General features: G+C 36.8%; 1 protein-coding gene across 7 annotated transcripts in view; it reads right to left on the reverse strand.

The window, feature by feature from the left end:
* Positions 1-25238, reverse strand: part of EFCAB5 (EF-hand calcium binding domain 5) — a 190885-nt gene that overhangs the window by 88621 nt on the left and 77026 nt on the right. For all 7 annotated transcript variants that reach the window (XM_047833726.1, XM_047833723.1, XM_047833721.1 and 4 more), the window contains 3 exons: positions 20585-20741; positions 17139-17187; positions 11932-12002 (listed from right to left, as the gene is read on the reverse strand). In XM_047833726.1, coding sequence (XP_047689682.1) covers positions 11932-12002; positions 17139-17187; positions 20585-20741 — 277 coding nt within the window. The remainder of the gene's footprint in view (positions 1-11931; positions 12003-17138; positions 17188-20584; positions 20742-25238) is intronic.

The raw sequence follows: 25238 nt of genomic DNA on the forward strand, positions 1-25238 counted from the left end.
TTACCTATATTTCTTTTTTAAAAAGTTTATTTATTTTTCAGTAATCTCTGCACCAAATGTGGGGCTGGAACTCATGACCCAGAGATCAAGAGTTGCATCCTCTTCCAACTGAGAGCTAGGCACCCCTACCTTCCATTTTAAAAGGCAAGAGTGAAAAGCATAAGAGACTCTTAAAAACTGAGAACAAACTGAGGGTTGATGGAGGGGTGGGAGGGAGGGTAGGGTAGGTGATGGGCATTGAAGAGGGCATCTTTTGGGATGAGCACTGGGTGTTGTATGGAAACCAATTTGACAATAAATTTCATATATTAAAAAAAAGGCAAGAGTGAAAATAAGGGTGTCAGTCAGAAAGCTAATGAAATAAGGCAGTTGTGAGATGATGACGGCTTATAACAGAGTGCAGGTGGTGAGAAGACATCAGATTCTAAACATTTCCAGAAGGTGGAGACAAAAAAAAAAAAACCCTCACATTTTGGAACCTATCTGAGTTCAAATCCCAGTTCCCATATTTACTGGCTGAGTAACCTTGGCTGAGTCACTGAACTTCCCAGTTTCTTAATTTATAAAATGCGTACCATAGTAGCTTTCTCACTGAGTCATGAAGAGGATCTTGTGTATGTACAGAGTGTAAGTATTTCATGTAATAAGTTCTCTGTAGCCATTGCTCCTGCTTCCTTTTGAGGTAGGTAAAAAAACTGACCAAGAAAAAGAATAAAAGTCTTCTCAGTAGACATATCTATTTAGAAGGAAAAATCCAATGAGATCAGGGATTCTCAAAATGTTGCCCCTTGACTACAACTCCTGAGAGCTTGTTAGAACCTCTGAGGGCATCACCTCAGAGCTTGTTAGAAATGAAAATTTGGTATAAACTTAGGGGTGCATGTATCCCTTTGAATTAGTATTCTCGTATTCTTTGGGTAAATACCCAGTAGTGTGATTGCTGGATCATAAGGTAGTTCTATTTTTAACTTTTTGAGGAACCTCCATACTGTTTTCCACAGTGGCTGCACCAGTTTGCTCTCCCACCAACAGTGCATGAGTGTTTCTTTTACAGAAGCATTATTTATAATAGCTAAGATATGGAAGTAGCCTCAGTGTCCATCAATTGATGAATAGATAAAGAAGATGTTGGATATAAATTATGGAAAGAGCCTAAATGTCCATCAACTGATGAATGGATAAAGAAATTGTGGTTTATATACACAATGGAGTACTACGTGGCAAGGAGAAAGAATGAAATATGGCTCTTTGTAGCAACGTGGATGGAACTGGAGAGTGTTATGCCAAGTGAAATAAGCCATACAGAGAAAGACAGATACCATATGTTTTCACTCTTATGTGGATCCTGAGAAACTTACCAGAAACCCATGGGGGAGGGAAAGGAAAAAAAAAAGAGGTTAGAGTGGGAGAGACCCAAAGCATAAGAGACTCTTAAAAACTGAGAACAAACTGAGGGTTGATGGGGGGTGGGGAGGAGAGGAGGGTGGGTGATGGGTATTGAAGAGGGCATCTTTTGGGATGAGCACTGGGTGTTGTATGGAAACCAATTTGCCAATAAATTTCATATATTGGGGGAAAAAATAAGATGTGGGATATATACAATAGAATATTACTCAGCCATAAAAAAAGAATGAAATCTTGCCATTTTCAACAACAGGGATGGAGCTAGGGAGTATAATGCTAAGTGAAATAAGTCAGTAGGAGAAAGACATATATCATATGATTTCACTCATATGTGGAATTTAAGAAACAAAACAAAAAAGTAAAGGGGAAAAAATAAGACAAAGAGAGAGAAACAAATCAAGAAACTGACTCTTAACTATAGAGAACAAATTGATGGCTACCAGAGGGAAGAGGTGAGTAGGATGAGTTAAATAGGTGATGGGGATTAAAGAGAGCACTTGTGATGAGAACAGGGTGATGATATATGGAAGTGTTGTTACTATATTGTATACCTGAAACTAATATGATACTGTATGTTAACTGGAAATAAAAAGAAACTTAACTTTAAAAAAAAAAGAAAGAAACACAATCCTTTGGGTGGCTATTAAAGCAAAATGCGTTTAAAGAAACAAACACTTTTCTCCAAAAAAAAAAAAAGGAAGAAGAAATGTAAATTTGGGGACCCTACTCCAGATCTACTGAATCAGAAACTCTGAGAGGGGAGTGGGATCCAGAATCTGTGTTTTTAAAAGCCCTCTGGGAGCAAAATACACTTCTAGCTCTTAAACAGGCTCCTTCCTGTCACAAGTGTGCAGAGTCAGAACAGAAATAATATGAGTTAATGTCACATGACCAGACTAGCTGCCCCCAGAGTTCTTGGAGAAGGGAAATCATCTTTCTTTCCCCCCTCTTAAAATACGGACAGACCCAAACACTTTTCCACTGTTATTCTTTCCTTGTATCTCAACACTCAGAAATCCTGTGACATTAGCCAGTGGGGGGCATGTGGTTGTGTAAACTATGTATAGAAATCTAAGTGGGCCCATCAAGGAGACTGGGTCCTTGGGTCTTTTTCCTCCAACTTTACACATGGTAACTTGAAATAAAAAGTCCACTCTGGAGTGAAAAAAATAAAATAAAATATAAAAATAAACCCTCTGGGCTACTTTTATGTTTACTAAAGGCTGAGAACCATTGAAATATATGACATGCGGGTGACTGGTCCTAATTATTCCAGAATCCTAATGTTGTTTAATATATAAATTAACCTTTTGGGAATTGACCTCAAAGACATTTGAGTTTTCTGGATGCGGTAATCCTATTAAACCACGGCTTAGTTTAACTGCCTCTCCAAGAGACACTTCAACATTCTGGATTTGTAGAGTATGGGTTTTCTGAGTGAGTGTGTTCTGTAAGTGTGGGCTATATGACGTAAAGACTAGCAATTGCCAACTAACTACAAATTCCAAACAGAACAATTACAGAAGTTTGCCGGTATCTCTTCTAAAAACAGAGAAAGCAAAAACACATGGCCTTTGTGTTTTCATAGCCTCCCAAGGAATAAAACAATGAATACCTGCCAATCCTGAAATGATTGCCTAGTTTAATTTAAGAATATAATGAACTACTAATATCCTTCAGTTTAATAGCTCTGTGAGCTGATAAACACTTGAATTGTACTTAATCAAGTTATCTTCATGTGCTGGGTCCCAGTGTGATGAATTCTGGACTTTTTCTTTCTGACTTGAAAACCAAAATGTTGAGAATGTAGTGAAAGTCACAATTAACAGACTGATAGCTACTGTTAAATTCTACAACTCTGGGCCATTAGGATTCATATTTATTTAATTGTAGACATACTGGAGAGTTGATGAAGTGGGTAATATAAGAGTGATGGAAAGAAAACTATATTTGGAAGCTGTTTTAGGCATTAACTTCCAAACTATATATGTAAGTCCTGGTAGCATATAACATTTTCAGAAATGCCTGCAGATAAGGACTATAAAATATTGAAATACACAGATTATATTGGCTATCTATCATTGAAGAAGTGGTGTGTTCATATAGGATTTGGACAGAAAATTAGCTTTCCAGTCTCAGAGAGGGAATTTTTAAAAATAATTAATGCTAATTAATATGCCCAACAAAACAGAAATATACTTTAACTTTTCCAATTTTTGAAAATCAGAATCATTTGCTTAACAAATGAATTTCAACAAAGGCCTTATTCAATTATCCAATAATAATAATACATAATATAGTACATATTATATATAATACATATTATATATAATTATCCAATAATAACAAAAGTAATAAAATAAAATAATAAATAAATAAAATAAAAATAATAAAAGTAATAGACTGAAACACACAATTTTCCCCCTATTGGTAAAAGGCAGCTTAGGCAATGTTATGGGTTAGGTTGTGTCCCCCCAAAGTTCATATATTGAAGGCCTAACCCTTAGTACCCCAGATTGTGACTGTATTTTGAGATAGGATCTTTAAAGAGGTAATTAAGGGGCGCCTGGGTGGCTCAGTCGGTTAAGCGTCCGACTTCAGCTCAGGTCACGATCTCACGGTCCGTGAGTTCGAGCCCCGCGTCGGGCTCTGGGCTGATGGCTCAGAGCCTGGAGCCTGCTTCCGATTCTGTGTCTCCCTCTCTCTCTGACCCTCCTCCATTCATGCTCTGTCTCTCTCTGTCTCAAAAATTAAAAAAAAACGTTAAAAAAATAATAAAAACAAATAAAGAGGTAATTAAATTAAAATGAGGTCATTAGGGTGGGCCAAAAGCTAATATGACCAGTGTCCTAATAAGAAGAGGAAATTTGGACACAGACATGTGCAGAGGAAAGACCATGCGAAGGCACAAGGAGAAGATGACCATCTATCTATAAGCCAAGGAGAGAGACCCTCAAAAGAAACTAACCCTGCCAATACCTTGTCTTGGACTTCCAGCCTTCAGAACCATGAGAAATTAAATTTTTGATGTTTAAGTCACCCAGTACTTTGTTATGGTAGTCCTAGCAAACTGATACAAACAATAAGAAATTACTGATCAGCAAATTCCTTGATTTATGTATTTCTTACAGTTGAAGACCACGTAGGAAGACACACACCTGGGAGGACAGTTTACCATAGACCGTCCCATTTCCTGGGCTTAAAATTCCCTCATTTCTCCCTCATTTCCCTCATGCAGTTTTCACAAGATATTGCTACTCCTACCTCTACCTCCACCAAAGCCATCATTCCTTCAGTCAGAAAAAGACAAATATCATGACTTCACCTATATGATACAAAACAGATGAACATAAGGGAAGGGAAGCAAAAATAATATAAAAACAGGGAGGGACACAAAACATAAGAGACTTAAAATATGGAGAACAAAAAGAGGGTTACTGGAGGGGTTGTGGGAGGGGGGATGGGCTAAATGGGTAATGGGAATTAAGAAATATGCTCCTGAAATCATTGTTGCACTATATGCTAATTAACTTGGATGTAAATTTTAAAAATAAATTAAATTAAATGGTAAAAAAAAAAAAACACAAAAAAAGCCATCATTCTTCCTTCTTCTGTCCTTCCCTGCCATAACTCAAAGCATATGAAACACAAAATAAACAGAACAAAACAACACAAATTACAAAATGCAAAATTATAAATAACAGAATAGAGAGTCACTCAGATACATACCATTTTGGGGAAAATGCACAGACTGGATTTAGTAGAATATGTTAAAGGAAAGATACAGTCTTTGAGTAATTTGATGAAACCTATTTTAAAATTTAAACTTTGAGTCACATCAGCTTGAAGGCTGTGTGATTGGTACAAAACAACTGAGCCTAAGAAAGTGGCTATCTCAAAGCAGACCACTACGGAGCAAGAACAGACTAAGCCCCAGAGAAGAGAATTCAGGCAGAGATGTGGCCTTTATTTACTCCTCTTTAACTCCCCACTTTCTTAGTGTCACAAAACCAGAAGTTAATATCTGAATCCCACTGTATAGTATTTGTAGTTTTTGCATAGAATTCTTCTCAAGCCTATTATATAATTCAGGTGCAGATCTCAGACTGTTTGAAGTCCAGGCCTACTGAAGGATGCTCCCAGGAAACTGACCCTCACTTTACCCAGTCCCACAGTAAACAAGATGCTAGATTGTTTTCACTTGCCTCTGGTGAGCAGGTAGGTGCAGCCAGAGTTTCCACAATGACCAGGTAGGAGATAGGATCAAAGCAAAGCAAACTCAGAGTGGTTGACTGCCTCAGTTTGCCTGGGACATCCCTAGTTTTAGCACTGAGAGTCCCACGTTCTAAGAAACCCCTCACTTCCAAGCAAATCAGAATGGTTTGAAACTCTAAACATTGATCCATGCCAATGGTCTAATTCCTGTGGGAAACTCTGGAGGAACCTCTGTTTGGAAGCATACTGTGTTGTATCCTGCTTTATATAACAAATCGTCTCTTTTTTTTAAATTTTTTTTTTCAACGTTTATTTATTTTTTGGGGGACAGAGAGAGAGCATGAACGGGGGAGGGGCAGAGAGAGAGGGAGACACAGAATCGGAAACAGGCTCCAGGCTCTGAGCCATCAGCCCAGAGCCTGACGCGGGGCTCGAACTCCCGGACCGCGAGATCGTGACCTGGCTGAAGTCGGACGCCCAACCGACTGCGCCACCCAGGCGCCCCACAAATCGTCTCTTAATACCTGAATCCTTTGCTATAAAAGAAATTTTACAGCCTTTAACTGTGTGTGAAGCATCTTTCCATTACCATCCCATTGGACAACCACACATAGGACAAGCTGTACAGAGAGTTCTTATTCTATGGTATGCATTCATCCATTCTCAATCCATTTGTTGTATTTATGTAATCACAAGATAAAGAATATGTATTTGTTATGGATAACTGGGAAGGATGATGAACACAAATGACAATTTGAGTCAGGAGTCTGGTGCCTAGAATGAGCAGAACTGATAAGCAGGTCACACTCCCTTAGAGAATAATGCTTTAGAAGACTTCACTCTTGTTTGAGAAGGCCATACTTTGTACTACTTTGAAGGCAAGAGTTCAGGGGACTAACTTTGAAATTATACTAGGGAAGGAATATAACCCAGGCCAGAGCCAGCTGATACAATCAGTAGAAACAGAAGTATGTCAATCTCTGGAGCCCCCAGAGGTAGGGAAGGAGGATCTGCAGTGATAAGAGGTCAGCCTCCCTCAGTTCCTCACTCTGGGATCTTAGAAGATTCTCCTCTACCTGAGGCCATCCTTACCCCTTATTCCATGAACTCTTGTCATACTAAAAGTCTTGTATGTGGCCATCACTAATGACTTAGAGATAACAAATTTCCTTTCCCTGGTAGTGCATGGTGATGCCTTCTTCAGGTAGCATTTTCCCCACAGAAATAGTCACTTTTATTAAGAACTCCATTTCAGGCACATTCAAACCACAGACTCCAGCCACTACACAAAATATTGCTTCTATTTAGGAAATGGGTTCGAAGTTCCAAACAACCTACAGAAACCTTTTTCTTTGGAGGGAGGGCATACAGCCACTTGTGGGACTGTCATTTAAAAATTATGGGCACTTTAGGGGCACCTGGGTGGCTCAGTCTGTTAAGCGTTGGATTTCGGCTCAGGTCATGACCTCCTGGAATTCAACCCTGTGTTGGACTCTGTGCTAACAACTGACAGCCCAGAGCCTGCTTCAGATTTGTGTCTCCCTCTCTCTCTGCCCCTCCCCGCTCATGCTCTGTCTCTCTCTCTCAAAAATAAAAATTAAAACACTTAAAAAATAAAATTAAAAGTATGGGCACTTTAACAACTCACAGTAAATTTTGCTTTGAAATGTACCAAGAAAAATTTAAACATGTCCAACTCTCAGACTTCTCTGGAAGCAAATTAGTAAAAAATTCTTTATTGAAGCAAATGAAATTTGTAGAGCTCAAAGAGTCCAGGAAATGAAAAAAGAAACTTCCTACCTAAAAAAGTTAACTAAATTCTCTATAATCACATTAATGGTGATTTTCCTCTGCTGATAAACAAATTAACTAATCAGATGAAAGGTGAAATGAAAGGTTTGTCCTCTGAAGGATTGAAATCTGGAAATTTCAGGAAGGATACACCTATCAGGAACTGCTTACTTCTGGCCTGAACACAGTAATGCAGTTACTATGCTAATGGGGACACAGTGAAATCTAAGGGTTAAGACTTCTGTTCCTTTTTAAACTTATATTCAATATCGACTTGGACAACTGAACACCAGTGTTAAAATGATACAAATGCTAAGTTTTGTCTCCTGGAATGAGTTGTCTTTTGGAAACCAGAGTGTTTTGAGAATTCAAAACAAGCCTGACACTCTCCAAAAACATATTTCTTTTGTGTCTAAATATCCAACTTACAAAACAAAACAAGAATCCCAGATAAACCAGCACATTCTACATTTTAAATTGTTCTTGTCAATATATTAATGTTTAAAGCACTGTTATTAAGGTTCCTTTCAAAGTAAGGGGCTACAAGTAGGGCAGGTGGAAAAAATTCAAACCTCATGACCACCAGATGAGTTTCCTACATGAAGCCTGCCCCACTGAAGCCTCATTTTTCTTTTACAATGAATCCTTTGGCAGTGATGAATATAGTAATCATAATGGTTTGAACCTGTTTGTTGCTTTGTAATTATCTTGTGGTGTGTGTCCTTAATGTGCTTATTTTTTTTTAATGTTTTTTCAACGTTTTTTTATTTTATTTTTGGGACAGAGAGAGACAGAGCATGAATGGGGGAGGGGCAGAGAGAGAGGGAGACACAGAATCGGAACCAGGCTCCAGGCTCCGAGCCATCAGCCCAGAGCCCGATGCGGGGCTCGAACTCACGGACCGCGAGATCGTGACCTGGCTGAAGTCGGACGCTTAACCGACTGTGCCACCCAGGCGCCCCAATGTGCTTATATTTTGATCCTTCTATTCCCTGGATCCTATTCCAGTTCTACCCAGCATGTGTAGGCATGCATGCCCATACATACACACACACACACGTGCGCACACACACACGCATATGACATATATACTCATAGGCACACTCCCACACAACAAGGCATTATTTGGTCCTTAAGGGTAAGAAATACAACTTCCTATTTTGACATCTCTCCTACCAGAGAGTAAATAAATATTCAGTATATACTTAATAACTAAGAGACTAGACATAAATATTCTTACATAATATATTATAAAGAATAGAAAATATTCTTCTAAAAACAGTTACTTTTGATCTTCATTTACTAGAGTAAAACAGATGGAAAGTGAGAGAGGTTACACTCAACAAAAATATTGTCACCTGTTGATTTATCCACCAGAAAACAGAAACCTAGGAAAATGATATGTATATAGAAGTATCTGTGACCTTTCATTCTCTCCATTTGTCTTTTTCTCTATATTAATTATTACTCAATGATTCCACTTTCTCCAAACACGCTCCATCCTGAATGCTAATCACTCGGCTCATTACAAATGATCAGAGGGGTAATTTCATGGCATAGTATCTTCACTGGATGGCAGGTGTGTGTAATATCTTGCCTTTAAACCCAACATTTACAATTTTATTGTCTTCCAGTGTCATTAAATGAGTGCTGACAAAATAGCCTGAAAGCAAATCTCTTTATCTTTTTTTAAAGTTTATTTTTTTGAGAGAGAGCGAGCATGAGCGAGTGCACAAGTGGGGGAGGGGCAGCGAAAGAGGGAGAGAGAGAATCCCAAGCAGGATCTGCACTGTCAGCGCGCCACTCAATGCAGTGCTCCACCCTGGGGCTCGGACTCACCAACCGTGAGATCACGACCTGAGCCGAAATCAAGTCGGGTGCTGGGTGCGTAACTGACTGAACCACCCAGGCACCCCAAAGCAAATCTCTTTAAAAGCAAGTGTCCACCCCCTCCACCAAAAAAAAAGGCACTGTTCCAAACACTACTTCTATGTCATATGTTATACAGAATGGTTCAATGATTTATTGATCAGATAATTAAATGTTTTCAATAAATATTTCTATACAAGAAATATTTTCTTGGTTTCTGTTGATGTAACAGCTCTTCTCTATAATGAAAGTACCTTACTATGGGCTGAAGTTGGAAATGTCGGGAAAACTAATATCAATGGCTCAAAACACCCATTAAAATTAGAAATAGAAAAATATCTATTCTATTCAGTGTTCTGCCCATTTTTAAATTGGATTGTTTTTTGGTATTAAGTTATATAAGTTCTTTACATGTTTTGGATATTAACTCCTTATTGGATATATCATTGGCAAATATCTTCTCTTATTCAATAGGTTGCCTACTTGTTTTGTTGATGCTTTCCTTTGTTATGTAAAAGATAGAACAAATAGTCCAAAAATTTGTATGGAACCACAAAAGACCCCAAACAGCTAAAACAATTTTGAGAAAGAACTAAGCTGTAGATATCAAAATTCCAGGTTTCAAGATATACTAAAAGCTGTAGTAATCAAAACAATATGGTACTGGCACAAAAAGAGAGATCTAAATCAATGGAACAGAATAAAGAGTCCAGAAATAAACCCACAACTGTATGGTCAATTAATCTTCAACAAATGAGGCAAGAATATACAATGGGGAAAAGACAGTCTCTTCAACAAATGGTACTAGAATGGTACTTCAACAAACGGAAAACTAGACAGCTACACTTTCTTACACTATACACAGACATAAACTCTAAACGGATTGAAGACCTAAATGTGAGACCTGTAGAGTGGAAGAGAGCCAAAGCATAAGAGACTCTTTAAAACTGAGAACAAACTGAGGGTTGATGGAGGGTGAGAGGGAGGGGAGGGTGGGTGATGGGTATTGAGGAGGGCACCTTTTGGGATGAGCACTGGGTGTTGTATGGAAACCAATTTGACAATAAACTTCATATATTGAAAAAATAATAATAAATGTGAGACCTGAACCATAAAACACATAGAAGAAAACATGCAGTGATGTCTCTGACATTGGCTGTCAAAACATTTTTCTAGATATGTCTCCTCAAGCAAAATTAAGCTATTGGGACTACACCACAATAAAAAGCACTTCCTGTTCTTTTACAATGGCTTCGCTATTCCTGAAACATTTATTTTGATTCATCAATTAATTGGCTGAATTTATTATAAAGCAGTTTTCTTGTTTCAGGAAGGTCACATGGGTATTATATTTTCTGAGTTCTTTTGTGTTGAAAATGTCTGCATATTGCCTCTAAACTATACCATGGATGGATTATAGTGTAATTAGGTCACGTTTTCTTTTCTTTTTACCTCAGAACAATATAGACATTGCTTGTTTTCTGGAATTGAATGTTGTGAAGTCTGATGTCAGTCTTACTGTTTTTCTCCCTTCATTTAATTAATTCAACAAATATATACATATACACACATACATGCATTCATACACACAAATCATATACAAATACATATATATCCACATATAAAACACATATATGTGTGTGTGTATACATATCTACACATTTAAAATGAGGAAATGGGTATGGGTGATGTATACCCAATAATACTTGATACAAAATCATTAGCATTCTACATAATACCTGTGTGTGTGTGTGTGTGTGTGTGTGTGTGTACACGTATACAATTTTGTTTTAATGGGGGGTTTGAACTATTAATATTAGTTTTCCTGACATTTCCAACTTATCTCCTGATTTCAAGAAGGATTCAAGAATCCTTGACATAGAACCTTGAAATTGTATATAGTACATAGTCATCATCTACAATGGAGCAAGGGTGAGGCGGGAGAAGGAAAAAGTTACTTTGACTCTGGGGCTCAGAGAAAAACAAGGGAAATTAGAGGAAAGACATGAACAAATAAAAAGGCAGCCTGTAAAAGACATGACTCTGATACTATTACATTGTTTCTTTTGCTTATCCCAATACAATATCAATACAAAAGTAATCCCATACTTTCACAGATGAAATATTATGTAGACTTTGAAACTAAACTGCCTAAGTACAAATTTCCAGAGCTTCACTAATTTTGAGATCTTGTGCAAATTACTTAACCATTTTGCACCTTAAGTGTCTTCCTCTATAAAAGCAGGAATAAAGATTGCGGAGAGGGTTGCTGAGTTAATACATGGATAGCTTAGGACAATGCCTGGCCTATAAGAGATGTTTTTCCATTATTAGATTTCATTATTATTTGTATAACTAGATTTCACTGAAAAAAAAAAGAAGCTGGTTTTTCTTGATCCTAACTGAAGGTATGAGTGGAAGTTTTTCACTTTCACATCATGAGTACCACTAACTGAAAGAAATTGTAAAATGTCTTTGATCATAAAATGTACCCTAACTTCAGAGGAGTTAAAATAATATTGCATCTTAGAATCAAAGTAAGTTAGTATGCTTTAATTTAACTTAATTATAAGTTAATGTATGTGTGACATCCCCCAGAAGAGAAACTGGCAAAAAAATTTGATTCAAATAACAAATAATATAACTTCTTACTTCTGTAAATTCCATTTTGTTCAGTCTTGGTCCCATTGAGTCAGCAATATCCAATTGTTTGCAACACGCTTCTAATTATAGAAAAAAATGTTATTTGCTAGTTAGTTTGGTTGTAATACAGTCAGATTTCATATTCATTTTATAGCTCTTTAAAAGAACATTAAAAAAAGAACATAAAATTATTTCTTAATTAATGTCCATCAGTTTTTACAAGTAAATGATACATAGTTGAGTAACACTCCAATTCCTACAAAATGATTATTTTTCCTGACTTTTATTTAACTGAGCAACTCAGACACTGAAATAAACATGCCTACATTTTTAATGACCAGCCTGAGATAAAGTAAAAACAAATATGCATGTCAATAGCATAAAGATTACAAAAACAACTGTGTTGGCTTATGCTAGCATTTAAGGAAGCAGGTCCTAAAACACACTTCTACAAACTTTCTTTTCAAATATTATGTCTTTAATGTTTCTTAAATTAAATAAAAAATATATGAATATGTTCTTTTAGTAAAAGATTCAAATAATACAAAAACATAAGCAGTAAAACATGAATATCTACCTTTTCCCTCTCCCCACTGCTAGCATTCTCATTCCCCTCTGCCCCAGAAGGAACCACTGTTTTTCAGCAGTTGTTGCCACCTTTCAAGCAACTTCTCTAAGCATTTTTAAATATATTAGACACCTTTTGTTTTCCGACACATAAATATGGTTACATTGATCTGCAACTTGCTTTTTTCACTTAACTCATCTTGTAGATCTTTTCAAACAGGATCTGGAACTCAGGGAGAAGGTTTGGGATGGGAATGTAGATATACGGATGGGTCATTAGCTAAAGTCATGGGTTTAAATAAGAAAATCAAAGGAGGGTGTATAGTATGTAAAGTGATAATAGAGCCGAAAAGGAAACTCGGAAAGCCACATTTGAGGTACAAATAAAAGAAGAACCGAGAAACAAAAATGCTAAGAGGTGATCAACAATAGATGAAAAATCAAGATAGAATGATATCACAAAAGCCAAGAAAAAAAGAGTTTCATGAATAACAGAATGATCAATAATGGTAAATGTGGCAGTTAGTTCAAATAAAGATTTTTTTAAACCTCCTTTTGATATAAAATTATGAAACCTTTATTGACCTTACCAAAACACAAACACACAAACTGTTTAGAAGTTCATGATGAAAGCACTGGCTTCCTCTCCTACTTCTAGCAGCAACTTCTCCTGCCTATCATAGTCTGGTACATAAAAGATTCTTTAATACTCTTGATTTTTGTAACGATTTATTATATCAGTTATTGTCATAAGAAGATTGTATAAATGTTAGTATAAGCTTACGCATTAGATGCTGTTAGCCTCATCCTAAACTTCCTCCCAAGCTCTGGATGATTATGCAGTCCAGACTGGTTTCTAATGATAATAGCTGTTATAAAGTGTATGTGTCTGTCTCCTGGCTAGACTTTGAGAAACTTGAGAGGAAACATGCCTTAGTCCTGTCTGCCTCCTCTACCTAATCGCAGTATCTGGAACTAGTTGAGAGCTTAATAACTACTGAATGAATGAATGAATGAATGGTACAGAAAATACTAGATAGTATAGGAGGTAAGAAGAGAAAACAATCACTGTCAATTAGAATGGTCTGGAATTTATCTAATTTTATCACAATTTCAAATAGAGCCCTCTTCACTCATTCCTTCTGTAGACTTATCAAAAACTAAATAAATAAAAATAAAAGAAGTTATTCACAGATTTTTCTGAAGGAGAAGTTGAGGTTGTTCTAACCATGGAAAATTCTATATTTTGGATAGGCTGTGAAAAGGTAGGAGAAAGAGTTGTCAGCAAGGCCCCAATCATGTTTGGGGACCAGTTATCAGGAAGATGGGAAGCATATTTTATTTTTTAAATGAAATATGAGAATAGATTTCAGACAATCTATTGTTATCAATGTAATAGCAGTCAAAAATCAATTGAAAAAAAGCAACTTGATATAAATAATGTAAATCTCAGGACCCAAACTCTAGTGCTTTATTCTACAAGTCAGAATTATTTTTAATTTTTTTTTTTTTTTAGTAATCTCTACACCCAACATAGGACTCAAACTCAAAACCCCAAGATTAAGAGTCACATGCTCTTCTGACTGAGCCAGCCAGGCGTGCCTACAAATCAGAATGTTTTGCTTAATCTCATATGAGGAAACGATTCTGAAAACAAAACCATCAAAATCTATGTTTTTCTGTAGTTATAGTACTGTCTCTTTCTGCCTCTTGTGACCATGGCGGAAATCCGCAGTTTACGTTTTTGTTGCCACAATGATGACGAATTACAGTCAGGTCACAAATCCTGCAATTCCTGCACAATGAAGACTTTTTCCATTCAGCCAAATATTCAAGTAGGTAAAAAACTTCCTTAGAATAAATTTGAGTCTAGAAACTATTTTTTTTTTATTTCTTATTTTTTTAAATTTACATCCAAATTAGTTAGCATATAGTGCAACAATGATTTCAGGAGTAGATTCTTTAGTGTCCCTTACCTATTTAGCCCATCCCCCCTCCCACAATCCCCTCCAGTAACCCTCAGTTTGTTCTCCATATTTATGAGTCTCTTCTGTTTTGTCCCCCTCCCTATTTTTATATTATTTGTGTCCCTTCCCTTATGTTTATCTGTTTTGTCTCTTAAAGTCCTCATATGAGTGAAGTCATATGATTTTTGTCTTTCTCTGACTAATTTCACTTAGCATAATACCCTCCAGTTCCATCCATGTAGTTGCAAATGGCAAGATTTCTTTTGATTCTTTTTGATTGCTGAGTAATACTCCATCGTATATATACACCACATCTTCTTTATCCATTCATCCATCCATGGACATTTGGGTTCTTTCCATACTGTGGCTGTTGTTGATAGTGCTGCTATAAACATGAGGATGCATGTGTCCCTTCGAAACAGCACACCTGTATCCCGTGGATAAATGTCTAGTAGTGCAATTGCTGGGTCGTAGGGTAGTTCTATTTTTAGTTTTTTGAGGAACCTCCATACTGTTCTCCAGAGTGGCTGCACCAGCTTGCATTGACACCAACAATGCAAAAGAGATCCTCTTTCTCCGCATCCTTGCCAACATCTGTTGTTGCCTGAGTTGTTAATGTTAGCCGTTCTGACAGGTGAAGGGGGTATCTCATTGTGGTTTTGATTTGGATTTCCCTGATGATGAGTGATGTGGAGCATGTTTTCATGTGTCGGTTGGCCATCTGGATGTCTTCTTTGGAGAAGTGTCTATTCATGTCTTTTGCCCATTTCTTCACTGGATGATTTGTGTTTTGGGTGTTGAGTTTGAGAAGTTCTTTATAGATTCTGGATACTAACCCTTTATCTGATATGTCATTTGCAAATATCTTCTCCCATTCTGTCGATTGCCTTTTAGTTTTGCTGATTGTTTCCTTCGCTGTGCAGAAGCTCCTTATTTTGATGAGGTCCCAGTAGTTCATTTTTGCTTTTGTTTCCCTCGCCTCTGGAGACGTGTTGAGTAAGAAGTTGCCGCAGCCACGATCAAAGAGGTTTTTGCCAGCTTTCTCCTTGAGGATTTTGATGACTTCCTGTCTTACATTGATGTCTTTCATCTATTTTGAGTTTATTTTTGTGTATGGTGTAAGAAAGTGGTCCAGGTTCATTCTTCTTCATGTCGCTGTCCAGTTTTCCCCGCACCACTTGCTGAAGAGCCTGTCTTTATTCCATTGGATATTCTTTCCTGCTTTGTCAAAGATCAGTTGGCCATACGTTTGTGGGTCCATTTCTGTGTTCTCTATTCTGTTCCATTGATCTGAGTATCTGTTTTTGTGCCAGTACCATATTGTCTTGATGATTACTGCTTTGTAATACAGCTAAAGTCTGGAATTGTGATGCTTCCTGCTTTGGTTTTCTTTTTCAGGATTTCTTTGGCTATTCTGGGTCTTTTCTGGTTCCATACATATTTTAGGATTGTTTGTTCTAGCTCTGTGAAGAATGCTAGTGTTATTTTGACGGGGATTTCATTGAACATGTAGATTGCTTTGGGTAGTATCAACATTGTAACAATATTTATTCTTCCAATCCATGTGCATGGATTGTTTTTCCATTTCTTTCTGTCTTCTTCACTTTCTTTCCAAGCTTTCTATAGTCTTCAGCACACAGATCTTTTACCTATTTTGTTAGGTTTATTCCTAGGAATCTTACATTTTTTGGTGCAATTGTAACTGGGATCAATTCCTTGATTTCTCTTTCTGCTGCTTCATTATTGGTGTATAGAAACACAACCAATTTCTGTACATTGATTTTATATCCTGCAACTTTGCTGAATTCATGTATCAGTTCTAGATTACCAGTGTAATCTTTCAGGTTTTCCATGTAGAATATCATGCCATCTGCAAATAGTGAAAGTTTGACTTCTTCCTTGCCTATTTGGATGCCTTTTGTTTCTTTTTGTTGTCTGATTATTGAGACTAGGACCTCTAGTACTATGTTGAACAACAGTGGTGAGAGTAGACATGCCTGTTGTGTTCCTGATCTTAGGGGGAAAGCTCTCAGTTTTTCCCCATTGAGGATGGTATTAGCTGTGGGCCTTGAATATTTGGCTTTTATGATGTTGAGGTATGTTCCTTCTATCCCTACATTCTTGAGGGTTTTTATCCAGAAAGGATGCTGTGCTTTGTCAAATGCTTTTTCTGCATCTATTGAAAGTATCGTATGGTTCTTATCCTTTCTTTTACTAATGTGGTGTATCATGTTGATTGATTTGTGAATATTGAACCAGCCCTACAGCCCAGGAATAAATCCCACTTGTTCATGGTGAATAATTCTTTTAATGCAATGCATATAATTTTCTTATGTCTTTCCTTGTATTTCTATTTTATATTATAGTTCAGACATTATAACTCTCTTTTAAAATACTGTGTATGTAAGTAATATTTTCTAGGAACTTGATAGGATGATAAAGAGATAATACAGAATATTTATAATAAAACAGCATTTCAAAAGAATTGAAAATTGCTGATTGCTTTTCTGTTTTTCTACATTCTCCACCTGGAAAGAGCAAAAGAACTTAAGTACATTTATAAGAGCTTTGAAGAACATATATCTCAATATTGACTTTTCATCGTAATCCAGCATCCCTCCCCTCACTGCTCCCCTGCAAAAGAGGGACAAGTAGAAATACCACAGGAATAGGCAGGCTTACCAAGCTGGAAATCTGGATTTTGAAAAAATTCATGAAGGACATTCTGAATCTGCAAATTAAAGAAAGTAGACCATATATTACTTCAGTTATCATACATTTAGTATTTTAGACTAAAATCCATGTAGGAACTTTCAATTTAAGTCTTGGGTAACCTTTCTAACTCAGGGACAGAAACAGTAATAATTAACATTTAGTTTATATACTACTTCAAGGTATATCAAATGCTTTTTCATATATATCCTCAATGACTCCCATTGAGAACATTTTGTTGAGAACTAGGATGCCCAGAGTGATCCTATTTTATCCCCTCCAAGGACATTTCTAGTAACCCTCAGACACTAGGCACCTTTGGCAACCAGTTTAGCAATCCAAAGAATCCTCTATAATTCATTCTTCAATTACTAAAAAACAAAATTTCAGAGTTCTTCTTGGTCCATTAAAATTTTTTTAATGCTTATTTTTGAAAGAGAGAGTGAGAGAGGCAGCATGATGGGGGGAAGGGCAGAGAGAGAGGGAGATAAAGAATCCAAAGCAGGCTCCAGGGTCTGAACTGAGAGCACAGAGCCCCACGTGGGGTTCGAATTCACAAAACCGTGAGATCATGACCTGAGCCAAAGCTGGTCGCTTAACCGACTGGGCCACCCAGGTGGCGTTGGTCCATTTTTAAAAAATAGACTTGAGGGGCCCCTGGTTGGCTCAGTCAGTATAACATGCAATTCTTGATCTCCAAGTCCTGAGTTCAAGTCCCACATTGGGAGTAGAGCTTACTTAAAAAAAAAAAAAAAAAGTAGACTTGATTTTTTAGGTCAACTTTACATTCACAGAAAAATTGAGCAGAAAGTGCAGAGTTTCCTTATACTCCCTGCCTCCTGCCACCACATACACAGCTTCCCCTGCTATCAACATTCTGCACCGCAGTGACACATTTGTTACAACTGATGAACCTACATGAAACATCACCACCCAAAGTCCATAGTTTACATTAAGAATCACTGTTTGATGTACATTTTATGAGTTTTGGCAAATGTATCATGATGTGTATCCATCATTTTGGTATTATACAGAATTGTTTCATCACACTAAAAATCTTCTGTGCTCTGCTTATCCATCCCTCCGTCTGCCTTCACTCCTGGAAACCACTGATCTTTTTACTCTCTCCATAGTTTTACCTTTTCCTGAATATCATAAAATTGGAGTCATACAGTAGATATTCTTCCAGATTCGCCCCTTTCACTCAGTAATACACATTTAAAGTTCTTCCATGTCTTTTCGTGGTTTGATAGCTCATTTCTTTTTAGTGCTGAGTAATATTACATTGTTTAGGTGTACCACAGTTTATTTATCCATTTAACCACGGAGGGAAATCTCGGCTGTTTCTAAGTTTTGGCAATTATGAAAAAAGCTGCTGTAAACATCCACATGCAGATTTTTCTGGGAACATAAGTTTTCAGCTCCTTTTGGGTAAATACAATAAGCATTATGGCTGGATCATATGATAAGACTGTGTCTGGTTTTACAAGAAACTGCCAAAGTGGCTGTACCATTTTGCATTATCACCAACAATTCCCACCAACTGCTGCACACTTTTGGCAGCATTTTATGTTGTCAAGGTTCCAGATTTTAACTATCCTGATAGGTGTGTAGTGGTATCTCATTGTTTTATTTTGCATTTCCTTGATGTCATGTGTGGAGCATATTTTCATATGCTTATTTGCCATCTACATGTCTTTGGTGAAATGTCTGTTTAGGTCTTTTGCCCATCTTTAAGTCAGTTGTTTGTTTTCTTATTGTAGAAGAGTTCTTTGTATATTTTGGATAATAGTCTGTTATCAGATGTCTCTTTCGAAATATTTTCTTCCAGTCTGTGGCCTACCTTCCTTGGTCTATTTTTAATAATTCACTTTGAATTAAAAATATGCTTGGCCATGTATCTAGCCAAGAAATGTTCTCACACTTATGTACACCTGAAAGAATATGTTTAACTGTTAGAGTACAGTTGTTTTCTAAAGGTAAAAGACACAGGCTCTTAGTCTACAGAAGTAATTAGTCACATACATACAATAAACAAAGAGAAAAATGAAAACTATGTCTGTCCTTTTTTTTTTTTTTAGATTTAAATCCAAGCTAGTTAACATATAGTGTAGTAATGGTTTCAGGAGTAGAATTTAGTGATTCATCACTTACATTTAACACCCAGTGCTGAACCCAACAAGTGCCCTCCTTAATGCCCATTACCCACTTAGCCCATCCCTCTACACAACACCCCTCTAGAACCCCTCAGTTTGTTCTTTGTATTTAAGAGTCTTTTATAGTTTGTCCCCCTCCCTGTTTTTATATAGAGAGTCTCCCTCTGCTTATATCTTTCTTTTTTAAATTTACATCCAAGTTAGTTAGCATATGGTGCAAGAATATGAATCCAGTGATTCATCCCCTACATATAATACCCAGTGCTCATCCCAACAAATGTCTTCCTTAATGCCCCTTGCCCATTTAGACCATCCCCCCTGCCACAACTCCTCCAGCAATCCTCAGTTTGTTCTATATATTTAAGAGTCTCTTATGTTTTGCTCCCCTCCCTGTTTTTAAATTATTTTTGCTTCCCTTCCCTTATGTTCATCTGTTTCGTATCTTAAATTCCACATTTGAGTGAAGTCATATGATATTTGTCTTTCTCTGGCTGACTAATTTTGCTTAGCATAATACACTCTAGTTCCATCCACATTGTTGCAAATGGCAAAATTTCATTCTTTTTGATTGCCGAATAATATTTCAATGGACATTGGGCTTTTTATATACTTTGGCTATTGTTGATAGTGCTGCTATAAACATTGGGGTGCATGTGCCCCTTTGAAACAACACACCTGTATCCTTTGGATAAATACCAAGTAGGGCAATTGCTGGGTCATAGGTTAGTTCTATTTTTAATTTTTTGAGGAATCTCCATGCTGTTTTCCAGAGTGGCTACACAATTTGCATTCCCACCAACAGTGCAAAAATGTTTCCTTTCTCCTCATCCTAGCCAGCATTTTTTGTTTCCTGAGTTGTTAATTTTAGCCATTCTGACAGGTGTGAGGTGGTATCTCATTGTGGTTTTGATTTGTATTTCCCTGATGATGAGTGATGTTGAGCATTTTTTCATGCGTCTGTTAGCCATCTGGATGTCTTCTTTGGAAAATGTCTGTCCTTAATGAAGAGTTTGGGAACCTCAGCCAGAGTCAATATTTTAGAAATAGCTATAATTTAGAAATAGCTAGCTAGAATTTTTTAAAAATGCTCAAGAGAAAATTGAAGAAATTGGCTCTCATGGACCAAACAGGTCAAGAATCAGCTTACCTCAGTAACACTGAAAATTTAGAGGTAGGTTTCTGGCACTCCACTCAATATTCCAACAATCATCCTCTTATCACCCACTCTACCTCCCCTTCACAGATATCCTCCTTTCTTACCACTACCACAGGAATCATTCCTTTGGGGTCTAGAATCCATTCACTGAACTGCTCCTGCAGAGCCTGTTTCCGTGTATTGGCCACCTTGATTTTGACTTCATTTATGTATTCTCTTTCTTCTCGTTTCTGTTTAATACTCTCCTTCATCTTGGATACTCTGAAGGAGGTCAAAATAAAAGACAGGTTGAGTTAAGACTGTTGGGTTTGATTCAGATTGTTCAAATGGCAGAAAACAAGAATTCAGAGCCTCATTTAAAATTTGTTCCTGTCTTTACTCCATGAAATCTTCTTGATTTAGGCCTGAGGTGACCCCCTCTCCCCCCAGCACTTACTGAATTTGGCACTGATCACAGGCTGTCTTCTAGTATTATTTGAGTTTTTATAGAGGTGGGCCTTATTTTGCCCAAGAAAATATCATACTTAAGAAATACTAAAATAGCCCTAGAGGCTGCCACATATACCTAAAAGCAAAGCTGAATGCACTAAAGCCTTACAGTGGTGGGGCTCTCTCTTCTCTGGATACAGAAATCATCTGGAAAGATTCTGATTTCTGGTCTACGGTGGAAGTATAGAAGCTGCATTTATAATAAGCATCTTAGGTAGTTCTAATGTCTTGGACCAAACTTTTGATTTCTGTCTAGGAATATATATTGCCAATTTCCTTTAAACATCTAGAGTCAAATACTTTGACAGTCCCTGAGCATCATAGTTATCCTTATATTCAGAGAGAGTTACATTATCCATGTTGGGAATGGGAGAAGAATTGTGATTTTGATTGTTCCCATATTTGTCATCCCTATTAGGACTCTAAAACCCCAAACTGGTTTGGATTGAAACACCAAAATATCTCAAAGTAATCAAAATATCTGCTGGTTTCAAATACAATTTGCTTGAGCCAGGTCTTCTTGTTTTAAAAAAGAAAGACTAAGGTCTTCCAATCTGATCTGATAGATTTGGAAACGCAAAAGAATTTACAATTAGGACTGGTAAATTGGATACCTCTAATAATCCAAAAGAATTAATCGAAACCTAAGTCATTGCTTTATGCTCATATAAGGCCTTCAAAATTTTTGTGACCACTCAAATTCTATCCATTCATTCAAGCAGTGCAAGGAACATCTTCCTCTTACAGCATCATTTGCCTATATTAAAATTGAATGTTTTATTTCATCAAAACCAATTCTAATCAGCTTATATTGAGAACTGGCTATAAACTTTGAGTGACCGCAGTGTACCAGACCATTGCTGGGCCTAACTGAAGACTCTGGACTGCTGAACATTGGGACTTGTTTTAATCAATCTTGTACAAACCTATGGATTCCCTCTGTCCCATAGAGTGTGATAGTTTTCAGTTGTTATAACTATAACCATTATAAACTTTTTGAAACTCCTATATTTTCCCCTTCTGTGAAGTAGTTAGTGAATTCTTCACTGCTGTATCTTCCATTGCCTGGCAAGTTAATAAGTTAAGTTTTTGCTTGTTTCTTTTTAAGCTATGGTGGTCTTAGTTTCACAAAGCTAAACTGGACTTCTTGGCATCCCTGGAGCATGTCCATATTATTTCTGTGATGAGTATTCCTATAAAAATCCACATATGACATGTGTCTACTTAATTATTATACTTACTTAATTCTTATTTTTGTTTATTCACCCATATCTTATTATGAAAGGTATAATGACTGAAGCAAAGTCTAAGTTACTGGATAATCAAATATTTGAATAGATGAATAATTAGGCTTATCTAGAATTTTATAAAATGATTAAAAACAGTTATCATAGCTTCCTTATTAAATACTGAAAATTAATTCTGAGATTACAAAATTAAATAATTACCCCAAATTAAGACATATCTTGTAATAATCATATGTGCCTAAAAACAAGAACAAAAAGGCAAAAAAAAAAAAACCCACAAAAAACAAAACAAAACAAAAAAACCCCAAACAAACCCAAAACTCACACAAGAAAAGTTTCATCATGAAAATGAAAGCAGGGTTAGAATAAGTTAGTTAATTCATTAACAAATACTTATTGAGCATTACTTATACAACACAGTGTTAGAGACTGGGGATGTGAAGATGAATACTACAGACAGTTCCTGCTTACATTATAGCAGGGGAAACAACCATTACAATTGTCATAAATGCAGTAAAAGAGAAACACAGGGTGCAATAAGAGATCATATAAGGGAAGAATTTCACAATGAAGTGGTATGTGAGCTAAACTCTAAAGGATTGGTAGGATAAGATAAAGAGGAAGGAGAAGAATGATACAGAGGGGATGGCAAACGACAAGATCCTGAGGTGAAAAGAAGCATAATATGTTTGAAGACCTGAAAGTAATCCTGTGTGCCTGGAGTAAGTATAGAGTGTGAGAAGAGAAGCAGCAGTGAAGGCTAGAAAGTAAGTCCTATGCTAGCTTGGTTGGATGGTGATGACGTTACCAGGATCCAGTTAACCCATTTGGATTATATTTGGAGTCTCGTGTTCAATGGCCTGGAAATATAGACTAGGTTTTGTTTCTTTATTAAAAAGAGGGATGAAATGATGTCTGAGCTGAGACCTAAAGCTTGTGGGGGATCTAGCCAAACAAAGAGAGGGACCAAGTGGGTCATACAAGGAAAGTCTTATAGGCCTATTTAGGGATTTGGGTCTTTATCTTAAGAGTAAGTGGAGACCATTGAAAGGTTCCATACTGGGGGAAAATGGGATAAGATTAACCTTTTTTAAAAAATAATAACTTCTGTTACAAGTAAAGAATGGGTTGCAAGAGGGTAAGAGTGGATATAAATATACCAATCAGGAGCCTGCTGTAATAATGCAGGTGAGAGCTGATGGTAGTTTAGACTAGGGTGGCAGCAGCAGGGAAGGTCAGAAATGAACAGATTTGAGAGAAGAAGGTAAAACCAATAGGACTTAATGATTGATGAAAAGCACACAGTCAGAAAGTAGAAGGTGTCAAGTTGCATCTCTCGGGTTTGGGCTTGAAAATCTTGATGCAAAATGAAATAAGAAAATGACTTGTGGAAGATGAAGTGCTTATGAAACATCCAAGTACAGATATTGAGTAGATGCATATCCTGGTCTGAAGCTCAAAAAAGATGTTTGGGCTAGAGATATAAATCTAAGAGTCATGAAGGTACAGATGGTAACTGAAGTCATGTGTTGGAATGAGCGCACTCAGCAATGATTTTGGGTGACAGGACAACCACAACTTAAGGAACCTTAATATTTGAAGATCAGATGGCAGAGAATGAGCCAGCATAGGATACTGAGAAGAACTAAAATGAGGTAGAAGGAAAAAAAGCAAAGAATAATATCATGGAAGGGTAAGAAAAGAGTATCTCAAGGAGGAAATGGTCAACATTATTGAATATTGCTAAGAGGCCAAGTAAGATGAGGATTGCAAACTTTCCACTGGGCTTGGAAAAATGGAGAACATTGTGATCTCAGTAAGTGACATTTATGAAAGACAGCCTGGAATGAAAGCCAGATATAACAGGTTGAGAAATGTGTTGGGAGTGGGGAAAATGTATATGGACAACTGCTTTGATAAAGTTAGCTATGTTTTAGTTATATTTCTTCAACTTGAGGGTATAAATTCCTCACAACAAGAACCAAATTTTGAATTTTTTCCCTATAAGGTATGGCTCAACATTGAGTACTTGATAGTTATGCAATAAATACTGATTAACTGAGACTCCTCAATAAATCTTAATTTATAAGATTAATAATTAATAATTTATTATCTTAATACTGATTAACTGAGACTCCTTAATAAATTATTAATTTATCTAACACATATTTATTGAGCCCCAACTCATGTCAAGTACTGTGTTCAGTATTAAAAATACAGATATGATAGAAAATAGTCCTTGTCTTCAAAGAGATTATAGGGAGGTAAATCAACAATTACATTAAAAAATGTGCTAAATGCTGACATGAGCCTACAGGTGCTTCAGGAATATAAAGAAAGAGTACCTAACCCAGAGAAGGTGAGACAGAAGGTATCCAGAGGAAGTCATACTTGGGCTGATTCCTGAAGCACAAGGAAAAATTGTCCAGCAAGAGAAAGGAGGGGAAGGATATTCTAGATGGAGAAAGATGGCACTCTGGATTAGAGGAAAGGACATCTGGCTAGTGGTTTTCTTTAGTTGATATGTAAGAGATAATAAAATTGATGTGCATAAAGAATGTAGCCTATCTAGCCCAGATGAGTGAAGTCAGGGCTTTATGATCTGAGTTCAATCTCACTACATGCTGGGTACCTCATATCTAGTGTCTGCAAGTTTTAAGCTGGACTTGATGGTGAAGATTTCTATTCCCCCCCGCCCCCCGCCTTTTTTTAGCAACAGTAATTGAAGAGTGGTCAAGATTTCTATTTCCAAATCAGGTGGTTGAACTCCAACTAAACCACCTTCTTGGAAGCATATGAGCAAGGCAGAGGACATTTCCCACTGGATATTCCCCATGGGAGTCCTGGAAAGCATCTATTTTGATGATGTAGGACTGAGGTTGGGTAGAGGATATATAAACCAGTGTGGTAGCACATAAGGTCTTCCATCTGTTCTCTACTATAAATAGAAAAAAAATCCTATTTTCTTCTGAGGATATCAGTTACTGGATAGTTTAAAATGAATCAATAGTTGGGGCACCTG

Source organism: Prionailurus viverrinus, chromosome E1 (genome assembly GCF_022837055.1).
Source record: "Prionailurus viverrinus isolate Anna chromosome E1, UM_Priviv_1.0, whole genome shotgun sequence".
Taxonomy (NCBI): domain Eukaryota; kingdom Metazoa; phylum Chordata; class Mammalia; order Carnivora; family Felidae; genus Prionailurus; species Prionailurus viverrinus.